We start from the raw sequence: 12896 nt of genomic DNA, 5'->3' as shown, positions 1-12896 counted from the left end.
AAGGAAGGCTCAGAATAAAGAAAATCTAGTTTTTTCCGCGGGAGCCTAGCACCACCTTTAGTCCCCATTATGACTGGGACCGAGATTTGTGGGTGAGTAGGTCCCTCCTGAGGCCACACTGCTTCCGCTCGTGTGGAGTCATCTCCTTCCCCTAGCGCTGAAACAATGCCTTGGCCAGCTGCCAAACTTTGAGCAACGAGCCCCTTTGGCTGTTTGCGGCCGGGAACGGGTGCTGCGAGAGGCTAGAGCCGTTCTGAGTGCTAGGACGGGACCAGAGTAAGAGAAGGGGCCAAAGCTTTAAAACACTCCCTTCCTCCGCCTCCTCCCTTTTGTCCCAGACACCAAAACAAACCAGCTGATACACGTGTCCCTATGACTCTTGTTTACTATCAAGACTGCGCTGTACGAGCACCTCTGGGATATGTAGTCCGACCGGTTCCTCCGGAGCGCTGTTTCCCAGAGGTACGAAGCCAAGGCTAAGACTACAAACCCAAAATCCATTTCGGGTGCAAAGTTTGGCGTTGGTCCCCGGAGTCTCCGCAGCAACCCAATCCGAGGCGCTCGTTCTAGTGACTGACATGCCATTTCCTCCAGTAAACACAACACAAAAGTCAATACAAGCCCGCCCCCGAGACAGGCCAAGGTATCACCCAATGGGAAAACGGAAAGATTGAACGGCAGTTCTGCAGACCAGTAAGAGGGCGAAAGAGCTGGGCGGAGGCTCAACCCCCAGGGGGTTGAGGGGAGGGGGAAGACGAAGCTTGAAAGACTTGGTAATGGCGACGGGTTTGGTAAGTAGGAAAGTTTCGGTTGAGGAGTAAGAGCGGTGGCGGGAGCAGTAAGGTACGCCGGGAGGCGGGCGTCAGTCGGAGAGAGGTTACGCGAGCTGCTGGCGGTGTTGTCGCGGCCAGGACCGCCCTCGCCGGGGCTGCCCGCACTCCGCGGCGGGTTTGTTGTCTTCCACTTCGGGAAAGGGTGGGGGTGGGGAAGGGAGGGGCGGGATCCCGAGGGGAGCAGACGGCCGGGCGAGCTCGGGTCCGTGATCCTCGACTTCCAGAGGCTGCCCTCACGGTGGAGACCATGAACCATCCAGTCACTGCCCGTGAAAGACCCACGGGACCTGCGTCCCCCGCGAGCTCACCTGGGCTTCGCGGCCGCGCGGCTCGGGGAGCGGGGTGGGCTCGGGGGCGGGGGCGGGGAAGAGTTGGTGAGGACTTTGCTCCGAGCCAGGTAGCGCGGTGGGCGGCCGGACCGGGTGCGGATACGGGGCGGCCCTGGGCCGGGGAACCGGCCGACGCGGCGCCGGGGCTGCTCAGGAAAGTTTGACTTCAACTCCCCGCGTGTGGGCGGAGGGCCGGAGGTTGGCCCGTGGTGGGGACCGGCCGGGGACGGGGGACCCCAGTGAGGCGCAGCCTCCTTCCGATGCGACGGGAGCGCGATCCGAGCTGGGGAGCTCGCGGAGCCGCAGGGCCCCCGGGCTCATTGTTACGCAGTTCGAATGAATGGGCTCCGCGGCGCGTGCGCGGTGGGGCTGAGCGCAGGGGAAAAACAAGCCTCTCGTCCTGGCTGCGGTCACATGATGGGGGAGGGGAGCGGAGCGCGATGAATGGCGAAAGCGGGTGGGGGATGGACTTGGCGTGAACCTGCGGGCGCTGCCTCTGCGCGACCGAGTACCGGGACTTGGCAGGCGATCCCAGTCTCCGCCTTCCAACCCAGGCCGCTGCCCCGGGCCGATTAAAACAACAGAAAAGGAATCCTGGCGAAGTCGGCCGCGGGGGCCCGGTTGTTTGCAGCTGGTTTGAACGCCGCACGCTGTCTAGGGGATTTCACTCGCTTCTGTGCATTACATAATATGTAGAGTTCATTCTTAGGAAGTTTTCAGGAAGAATCGTTTTTAAAAGGAGCACTGACAGCTGGGCAGTACTCAAGAGTTTTTAGCTGAGGGGGCCACTGATGGGTAAAAAAAAACAAAAAACGGGGTGTGTGTGTTTGTGTTTATAGGAGTAATTGTTAGAGCCCCACCAATAATCCCAGCGAGGTGCTGTAGATTTACGTGGCCATCTAAGGAAGCTGTAACAGTTGTTCCAAACTGGTTTTGAAATTATAGTTAACTTTTGAGAATGGAGATCATTTTAACATTGTGAATACAACGTTTCCATTCTTTAACTATTACTAATCTACATTTATAATGTACTCCTAGAACTTTTGATCTTTGCCCTTTTTTGTTGCTATTTTCTTTTGCTTTACTTCTCTAACCAAGAGTGGTGAAGGGATTAGCCAAAGAACATATGGCCGGAGTGAAGGGGGGGGGGGTGCCAGGCTGGGTGGAGGAGGGCAAAGTGCGGGGAGGATGGGGACATAGTAATAGTGCCAACAATAAAAATAAGGTTAAAAAAAAATAAAATGTTGATGCTCAAAAAAAAAAAAAAAAGACTGTTAGGATCTTCTGTTCAGTTTCCTTGACTAAGCTACCAAGTTATTGCTGGATTTGCAATATTTGGCAAGTTTTAAGGAAATTTGAATAATATTCAAAAGAATTAAATCCACTCAAGTTTTGAGGTACTTCATACTTTTGAGGAAGCCACTTTACAGCAAAATATTGCTATTTATTCTAACTTGACTAATACATTATTTATAGAATGAAAATTTGATTTCACTTTCTAGTCCATGCCCATTACCTTTTCTTCCTGCCTGGAAAATCCTTCTTCCCCTTTGCTCACTTCTCAAACTTTGTTCATTTCTATATACGTATATTAAAAGGTCAAAAGGTTACCTTCTACTGGGATTTCCCTGCACACGTCTCCATAATCTTCCATGCTTCACAGTTGCCTGCCTCTCAGACTTCAAACATCGTACTTTCACTTTAAAGAATGGTCTCCTCCACTGTATTTTCATTTCCTTGGGCTCTTGTCACTGTCCAAGTGCTCAGTAGAGGAGGCATATATAGCTTGGGCTTAATGAATGAATAAATTGCTAGGCACTGAAGATTTCCTGGAGGGGAGAATTGCAAGCTGGTGTCTTATATTTGTTTCTGTTTGAAATGAAGATATCAGTATGTTTTTTTCCTATCATAAATTACAAGATGCTGCCATGTTAATGAGATGTATTTTGCATATATTTTGAGCATGAAAGTAAATATTTACTTAGAATGAAAATATAAATTACAATAAATTTAAAAACTTTAAAGCTGACACAGACACCTTATATATCACAAAGTTCAGGAAAAATGATATTCTTTGTTAATTGCTTGACGCATCAGTAATATTCTCTTCATATTTTGCATGTACTTTGGTGCTTCAAATAATTTATACTATCATTTTCCATAGAAACTAGAAAAATAATTTTCTAATGTAGTTGTGAATTTTTTAGTTATTGATAGTTGCTTAGAAAATACTCTTTCACAAGTTGTTACAGGTAATGTAAAATGTTTTAAGGTTACAATCAAGTTTAGGAAAACAAGTTTCAAATATGAAATTTATATTATTTCAGTTGACAGTCCTCTTCTTCTTATAGTGGTGTATTATGGTTTTCTGTTATCCTCACCAATATCAGCATTTTGTGTCCGATCAGAATTCGTAAGAATTTGTATAGATGTCATTTGGCACTGTCCAGCAAAGGGAAGGAGTCAGTCTGGGTATCAGTGACTGATGAGATACAAGAGTGCATGTGGGATGCAGTATCTTTTATACCTACAGTAATTATGATAGGCAGATAGGTACTGGTCCCATCTATCTATCTACTATATATATAAAAGCCCAGTGACTGAACCGTGGAATGACCAGAACAACCGGTCGACCAGTCGCTCTGACACACACTGACCACCAGGGGGCAGACGCTCAAAACAGGAGCTGCCCCCTGGTGGTCAGTGCACTCCCACAAGGGGAGCACTGCTCAGCTGACTGGGATGAGTTACTTACTGCTCCTGCAGCGGGAGCAGCCACTAGCAGGCCCAGGGTGAGGCCGAGTGTCTGCACCTATCAAATACCTGAGACCGTCCAGACCCTGGCCTGACCCCACCAGCTGGTGCAGGCCCTCTCAGGTATGTTCCAGAACAGTGGTTGCCAACCTTTCGGGCCTCACAGACTATCAGTGGTCTGTGGACCACCGGTTGGCGACTGCTGTTCTAGAAAGAGTGCAGGGAGCTGGCATAGGTGGATGGCAAGAGAGGACGTGACTGGACCCCCCAGGGAGGCTGTCCTGATGGCTGAGGATCCTGGAGCACAGCTGCCCTGAACATCCTCGATGGTGTCACCAACCTGGCATCACATATCAAGGACATTCACCAAGTGGCTTTGGGGTGCAAAGCTCTCCGCCAGGTTCCTCCAGGACACAGAACACACCTTTACCCAAGACATGACCCCAAAATATCACCTCAGACTAATTTCCTTATTCAGCAGCCACTTAGCGGGCAGGTCCACAGTTGCTGGACTGAGTAGTGCTCCCACAGCGGGCCAGTCTCTGCAGGCCACACCCCCCACCCCCCATCAGTGCACGAATCCATGCACCGGGCCTCTAGTTTACAAATAAGAAAACTGAGGCGTAGAGGTTCAATTCTTGAGTCATATAGGTAGTAAGTGATATTCTATAGTGTATTTTACCCACTGCTGGGTTGTGGTCCCCCCTTTTTTTCCTTAGCACAATGGCAAACAAGTTGTAGAAACATTTCTTTGAAATCTTTTGTTTAAAGTTATTACAGAAGAATTGCATTAAGGCCTCCAACTACTTTTGGTGTGGGAAGTTGTCCTTAATATAGTTTGTTATAGAGGCTCATTTTATTTTTTTTTTAATATATTTTTATTGATTTCAGAGAGAGGAAGGGAAAGAAACATCAATGATGAGAGGGTCATTGAAGGGCTGCCTCCTTCACGCCCCCTACTGGGGATCGAGGCCACAAGCTATGCATGTGCCCTGACCAGGAGTCAAACCCTGACCTGGAGTGCTGAGCCACACCTGCAGGGTTGGAGGATCATTTTAGCTGGAATTATGCAATTCACTTAAAATACCTCAGTTCTCATGCTAGTGATATAAATTCATTGCAGATTACCTTCTCTTCACCCTTTGCTCCAAACAGTTTGAGTTTGGTATAGAGTTCTTCAGGATTAAGGGAAGGCATATAGGAGCTCCTTTCTGTGAAATCCATAGTAAGGATGGAAAGGAAAGGATTCAGGGAAGAATAGGCGCTTGAAAGTAGTAGTCTAACTTGTGTTGGTCTGTATCTTTTGTCATGTTTCTCATTTCTTTTAAAAAAGAATAAGGTCTCATTTAGAGTCTATATAAGATCAGATAAATTTTGTGGAAATGCTCTGCAGGGAGTAGGTAGGCATTTAGTAAAACTTATTCCCTTTTTTTTCATTTACTGAGAGTTATTTCATTTTTTAAAAATTGATTTCAGAGAGGAAGGGAGAGGGAGAGAGATAAAAACATCAATGATGAGAGAATCCTTGATCAGCTACCTCCTGCATGCTCTCTACTGGGGATCGAACCGGGAATCGAACCATAACCTGGTTCATAGATCAACACTTAACCACTGAGCCATGCCAGGTGGGCTAGACTTAGTTATCTAGTCCTCGTTTCCTTTCCTCTTACCTTATTTGTGGATATGTACTTCTGAAAGTTTGCTAAACAAAAACAGTAGGGTTTTCCCAATCCCACCCAGTAAAAATTTGTAATACTGAAAATGACATTTCAAAGTACAGCTGCTGGAGAGCTTTACTCTTCCCTTTTGAGAATCAGTGATCTAATGAATAGATGACATGTGAATCCTATAATACCAAAGCAGTATGCAAAAGTATGAATGAACAATAGGACTAGCTCTACCAGGAAGTATTTGAAAGTGGAGCTTGTTTATCAGAATGAATGTCTAATTGGTATGTATGTGAGGGAGTATTTTTGAATATGGACTTTTTAGATATTCCTTTACTGTTTCAAGGGCTTGCTTCCCCCAAATAATTTGACAAAAATAATGAGAGCCCAAAACTTACATTTGCGTTCGTGTATTTAATTATCACACGAGGTCTGTGAGATAAGTAGAGGTACTGCAAACCTAAGGTTAAGTGACCTACCTAAGGTGACAAAACCTAAAAGAGTGAAACTCAAGTCTGTTGATTAAGTCTAGGCTCCCAGTTACTATATAGGAGGTTTACAGTAGGAAAACCTCCATTATTCAAGATCAACTTTTGATAGCCCGTAACCATGAGGTACAAACACATAGAACTCAAGTTCCGCAAGTATTTATTTGGGTCCTTTTATTATTTGTAGGTAGCTCCGCTTTGAAATTAATTTTTTTTCAACTTTAAGGAATAGTGTGATGGGATATTGGTAGATAACTAAGGCTGGGTGCTAAAGAAACGATAGTTGCAAGGAGGTAGTATTAATGCATTATATATACATGGTGCATGGTGGACACTGCAGGACCTGCAGATAGGAGAATATCTACCTGGGGAGAATGAGAACATCAGAGAGCTCTGCAAAGCGAGGGGGAAGGCAGACAAACTGCAACACTGCTTCTGTGGACTCCAAGAACAGCGCTTTTCATACCGTTAAGGATAGCTCTCAGGAAATAGGTACGTGGAGGACAACATCTGAATTTCATTATAACGGTAAAAGGAGGAAATTTTCAAGTTTAAGATTAAAGGGGGGGCTGACTTAGATCACATCTGTATGTAAAGAACTCATAGAATGACTAGTTCTCATGCCTTAGGCATTAGTAAGTAAGGAATCTGAAACTACCAATTACCTTTTTTTAAAAAAAACTTTTATTGATTTCAGAGAGGAAGGGAGAGAGAGAAACATCAATGATGAGGAGAGAGAATCATTGATCAGCTGCCTCCTGCATGCCCCTCACTGGGGATTGAGCCCACAACCCCAGCGTGTGCCCTTGACTGGAATTGAACCCGGGAACCTTCAGTCTGCAGGCTGACACTATCCACTGAGCCAGACCAGCTAGGGCTAAAACAATACTTTTAAAGAAGGAAGTCATTTCACATTATTTTCACTCGCTTTGTTTCAGTTCATCCTTACAACTACTCTAAGGGGAAAGTTGGGCAGGTCCCATTAACCCTATTTTACATATGAAGATACTGAGTTACTGAGAAGCTCATTCACTTAGGTTGTATTTAGTAAGTGCTCAAGCTGGAATCAAAACCCATGTTTTCTTACACCTAACCCAGTGCCCTTTTCACTACTCCATAGTACATCAGACAGTTGATATTGAGTAAGGCTCTAAAGCAATGCCCAGGATATGGGTCATTTGTGAGGCATGCAGGCTGAAAGCATCCAAAATAGCATATTAGAAAATAAAGGTAATATGAAGTTTGGTTATATATGTCAAGAACCTTAGGAAGATTGTTAGTTGCCAGCCACCAATTAATCTGTCTGTAGGAATCTAAAGAAATAAGCAGATGTAAGCAGAAACTTAACAAAAAAAAAGTAAATGAAATGTTATTTAAAAGAGTGAAGAAACTGGGAACAACATGTTCAGTAATAGGAGGAATAAGTACATGGTGAGTGATGTATGTTATTTATTAAAAATAGATGTTTGAAAAAAGTAGATGATACAAGAAAATGCTTATGAACTTGTGTTAAGGAAAAGTATATGAAGAAAAATTTGATCTTAGGTCTCTGCTTGTCAAAGATAAGTCAGATAATACACCAATGTTTTAACAGTATCTAAATCTGGTTTGTGGAATTGGAAGTAATTATTTTATTTTACTTTTTAAAAAAATGCTTTTAAATTTTTGCCAAGATGATTGTGTGTAGTCAGAAAAAAATATTTCATAATTTAAAAGATTATGAAAAAGCCTTTGTAGAAAATATTTGTCAGTATTGCCAGTGATTTTTGGTGAGTATGTCATGACTTAGAAAACTCTGATCTAAATATTAAACATTTAAACATCTTTTCACATCACTTTTTCATTAGCTGGGTTGGGGTAGTTTTATTGACTTTTAACAGCAATGTATTTTATTTATTTTGAGGGGAAAAATTTTTTTGTGTATTTTGTATTAGCTCAGAACTTTTTTTAAAGAAAAGATTTGGAGTAGAACCTGAGAAATCAGGAAATCTTCCTGCTACTGTCACTCATCTTAAACTAATTTGATCATGTCCAAAGGTTACTCTCATAACAAAATTTAGTTGGTGGACTTCCTTGAGAAATTATTTAGGTGTGTTATCCTGTATTATTTTCTTCCTTGTAATGATTTTGTGGCCTTGAGATGAAGGTAGATTTACTATGAATTTAGCTAAATCTCACAAGATTAGCATTCATTTTTTTAGAAAAGCCTATTCAGAAGGGCAGGTATCTTTTATTATGGCTAGGTCCCAAATTCACATTAAGAAGACATAAGAACTTATTTGTTTGTTTAATCCTCACCAAGGATATTTTTTCCATTGATTTTTTTAAAGAGAGTGGAAGAGAGGGGGAGAGACAGATAGAGAAATATTAATGTGAGAGAGACACATCGATTGGTTGCCTCTCCCGTAGGTGCCCTTGACCGGAATAGAACCCGGGACCCTTCAGTCTGAGGGTGGACACTCTGTCCCCAGAGCCAAACCGGCTAGGGCCGTGGTCGGCAAACTGCGGCTTGCGAGCCACATGCGGCTCTTTGGCCCCTTGAGTGTGGCTCTTCCTAAGCCTTAGGGGTACCCTAATTAAGTTAATAACCATGTACCTACCTATATAGTTTAAGTTTAAAAAATTTGGCTCTCAAAAGAAATTCCAATCGTTGTACTGTTGATATTTGGCTTTGTTGACTAATGAGTTTGCTGACCACTGGTAGGGCAAGACATTTTTTATGAGACTTACGATATATGGCCATTTTAAGAAACTCATCTGAAATGTTCTTTAGGCAATATAATTTTAAGTATGTTAAACTTGTTTACTTTTAGAAGATGAGGAAAAAATAATGAATACAGTAAATAGAGAAATTAAAATAGAATCTTTAAAATAAAAAAGTTCTTCTAGTCTTTGAATTTAAGTGAGGAGTTTGTTAATTTTATTTTACATTTGAAGATACAAGTTTAAAAAAGGTTTTGCTGGTCTCAATATTGGTATCTGAAAGAGATACTTGATGAAAAAACTGCTTTTATTCGTTGGAAGAAAGGACTTTTATACATTCAATATATTATTAATCCTTTGGGATTTGGGTATAATTTCGTGCTAACTACATGGATGTATGGCAAGATATCATGGAGTCATGTTGACCTAAAGGATTTGATAGTGATACAAATAGCAATGTATAGATTAAGTTAAAGATACATGTGATGTCTCTGATTGATTTTCTATTTATATAATTTCCATATCACATGATTTGACATTTTTTCCTTGCATTATTTTTATTTTGAAGTCGGAGCACCATAACATGGTGTGGGAAGTGAAGACAAATCAGATGCCTAATGCAGTACAGAAACTCCTGTTGGTAATGGATAAGAGAGCTTCAGGAATGAATGACTCATTGGAGTTGCTGCAGTGTAATGAAAATTTGCCATCCTCACCCGGCTATAACTCCTGTGATGAACACATGGAGCTTGGTAAACAAAATTAAAAAGTTTTTAGGGATGTCATGGAAATTTAGATTAATTTTCATGTTTTAACCTACCTGGAACTGCTAAAAAGTATGTGAAATTTTGTACATTAGTTTTCAATGTTAAATATTACTTAAAACCAACATAAATGTGAGCTATTTATGGTTATCATAGAGACTAATTTACAAATTACTACACTAACCTGCTTTGCTCTGTGGGTAAAAATTGGGCTGTTGAACACCTTAGGAAGTCCCTGCTCTGTGGCTTTTCAAAAAGTATTTTAAGACATCGCCACGAGCTCAGTAAATTATGCTTGGCCGCTCTTCATGGCCGGTTTGTTAGTATGACAGGGACAGTACAGAGGATCCTTGACGCTTGAGGGTCTGATATTTGTGGTTATTAGTACTGCCGAGCTATTGAAAGGTATGTGACCTCTAGAAATGTGTGGGTTTGTTGAGGTATGATTTTGAATTGTATTGTTTTGAAGTGTTGAAGAGTAAACAGCTAATGAGTAACCTTGGCTTGCTGCCAGCTTTTCAGCTTGGCTTTGTCCCCATTTAATATGTAGTTTTCCTTAATATTCACAAAAACCCCAAGAAGATGTGATTATTCTCATTTTACAAAAGATGAAATAGAGGAGATTATAGGCTGGAATGCTGTGGGATTTTGGAGATTCTGAAGGTCTTGGGATATAACCAGTTTGAATACCAAGAGTTTAATTGAGTAGTGGTTACTGTTGAGCAAAGACCATTATAATCAGGTAATTGATTCTCTACCATCACATTTTATTTATTTTTTAAAGATTTTTAATTTATTTTTAGAGAGGAAAGGAGAGGGAGAGGGAGAGGGAGAGAGACAGAAAAATCGGTTATTTCAGTTTTAGTAGACTATCTGGGGTATTTGCCTGGATAGGAGCTTATGTGTAGAAACATTTTATAGTGACAGTTTAGGAAAACTTCCAAGACTAGAAGAGTTTCATGACATATATTAAAGGGAACCAATAGATCTATGGAGTGTGTAGGTGTGTATTTCATAGACACTTCTAAGGCCTGCACGATGCTTTTTCTCCATATAGTACATTTTTTACTGAATATTTTAGAATTATATATTTTTTAGAATTTTGAATAATGTTCATAGCCTTGGTGTGTACATGAGTATTACTTGGGTAGTATTTCTAGTTGTCTTTCTTAGGGAGTAAAAGTACCATGAAGTACCTTTGGGGAACACATTTACACATTTACAGGAAAAATAACCAATAAATATTACTGAGTTCAGAATTTCTCAGTAAAAAAAAATAAATTGGCCTATATAAAATTAAGTAAGTAGTACCTAAAAATTTATATGGTTTTTGTCTTTAAAAATTATTTTCACTATTGCAGTGATCTTGTGTAACAGATTAATAAAAGTATGTGAACAATAAGTACATATATATACACACATAAAATGCCTTTTTCCTCAATGTGTTCATATAAAAATGTCTCAATAGTATATAGATTAGTCCTCAGTGAAGTATAAAAAATTGAAGGGAAAAATCAGGAAGCACAAACCTTGTTTTTCCAATCTATGAACAGTTGTAATTACATGTTTAGGTAGTGAAGTTATTAGTACATTTACATTCATGGATTCACTTTTCTGTTAAGCTCTGTTGACCCTTAATGTACTTGGTGGCATTTTTAAAAATTGAAACTTGTTTCATACAAAAAACCCCCACATTTTGAACTTATACTTTCCTTCACAAAATTAATTAGTGAAATTTGAGGACTTCTCTTCCAATTGTAACTATAGTATTGCCCGGTATTAGTACTTTCCTTTTTATAATTTTGAGTGTGTGTTTGCAGATGACCTTCCTGAACTTCAGGCTGTTCAAAGTGATCCTACCCAATCTGCCATATACCAGCTAAATTCAGATGTTTCACATCAAGAATATCCGAGACCATCTTGGAACCAAAATACCTCAGACATATCAGAAAGTACTTACCGTGAAAATGAGGTGGATTGGCTAACAGAATTAGCAAATATCGCCACCAGTCCACAAAGTCCACTTATGCAGTGCTCATTTTACAACAGGTAAGAATGCTGTATTTGTATTGAAAACCTCTATCATTACAAATGTGGCCATTATTTTTTTCTAGTATTAAAAGTAATGCTATTAATCATTTAATGAATGGTTTGCTTAAGTTAGGATTTAAGTAAAGTCATTAGAATTAAGCTTCTTGTCTTATAAAGATCAAAGAGCTATTTTACTCAGTAATATTTTACACTCTGAGAATTAGATAAAAGTGATACAAAAACAGCAGAGTGAAGAATATTTGCAAGTGTTTCACAGGCACCAGAAAATAAATCAGACCAGGAAATACTTTTATTATGCTATATTTCTACTTATTGGAATGAAAATTGTAGTTGTCCAAAGAACTGTAATTATAATAAAGACTAGAGGCCCGGTGCACGAATTCCTGCACGGGAGGGGTATGGCCAGCCTGCCCTTATCGGGCCGGCTGGGGGGAGGGGCCAAGGCAGTTGGCCAGCCGGCCCCACCCTCTGGTCAAACTTCCAGTCGAGGGGACAATTTGCATATTGGCTTTTATTATATAGCATTATATTTTAAAGCTTTTATCAATCTTGAGTTCAGTTTCTTTTTTGTTGAGGCTTATTTTCTTCTAGGGTATGTGGCCTTATGTGATTTATCTGTTTTCTAATAATAAAATAAGCTAATCTTAAAATCTTCAACTTATAAAAGTGGGCTCCCAATTGGTGAAAACCACTGTTTCATATACTCAGATTAGGATTTAAGAAAATGTGTTCTTGTACTATGGAAGCTTTCAAGCAATATTCCTAAAGAGACCCTAAGTGGATAATATTTTATTAATTATCTCAAAAATCATAAAATTATTTATGTAAAAAGACATAAACAATAAATTAGGTTATAGAGGGGAGAAATGCCCAAATTTGCACTCATGTGGGTGGATAGACCACAGTTCATATTAGGTGATTTAGAAATAACTCAATTTTGGTAAGTGCTCTTAAGTTAGTATAATTATTGCTAAAGAATAAACTTTGTAGGTGTGAAACCTGTTTTTTTTTTACAACTCATTAAATTACACTGCTTTCCTTCTATTCATCAGGATGCTAGTCTTGATTAGAGCAAATTCATTTTAACTTTGGTTTAATTCCATTAAAATTTCCAGAAGAAAGAAAACTTGCCTTTTAAAGTATTACTTCTCTTATAGTCTCAGTTTTTATTATAGTCTTATTAGTCAAAAAGCTAAAAATTCTTTTACATATAAAAAACAAACCCTGATTTTACTATTGGACATTATTTTTCCCCTATTTCTAGTTTAAAGTTAATACTTTTCATTTTTTACCACAAATTCATGAA

The 12896-nt window shown here is 40.3% G+C and overlaps 1 protein-coding gene across 5 annotated transcripts in view; it reads left to right on the top strand.

The window, feature by feature from the left end:
- The first annotated feature begins 682 nt into the window (after positions 1–682).
- HBP1 (HMG-box transcription factor 1) overlaps positions 683–12896 on the top strand; it is a 33979-nt gene continuing 21765 nt past the window's right edge. For 2 of the 5 annotated variants that reach the window (XM_036327530.1, XM_036327528.1), the window contains exons 1-4: positions 762–791; positions 7452–7502; positions 9343–9526; positions 11359–11587. In XM_036327530.1, the coding sequence (XP_036183423.1) occupies positions 777–791; positions 7452–7502; positions 9343–9526; positions 11359–11587 (479 nt within the window). In that variant the 5' untranslated portion in view covers positions 762–776. Of the gene's footprint in view, positions 792–5452; positions 6564–7451; positions 7503–9342; positions 9527–11358; positions 11588–12896 lie in introns of those variants that run through there. The other 3 variants (XM_036327529.1, XM_036327531.1, XM_036327532.1) reach the window with 3 other exon arrangements.

This window comes from Myotis myotis, unplaced genomic scaffold (genome assembly GCF_014108235.1).
Source record: "Myotis myotis isolate mMyoMyo1 unplaced genomic scaffold, mMyoMyo1.p scaffold_m19_p_11, whole genome shotgun sequence".
Taxonomy (NCBI): domain Eukaryota; kingdom Metazoa; phylum Chordata; class Mammalia; order Chiroptera; family Vespertilionidae; genus Myotis; species Myotis myotis.
The sequence above is the reverse complement of the archived record's forward strand: the minus strand, read 5'-3'. Positions and strand labels throughout refer to the sequence as shown.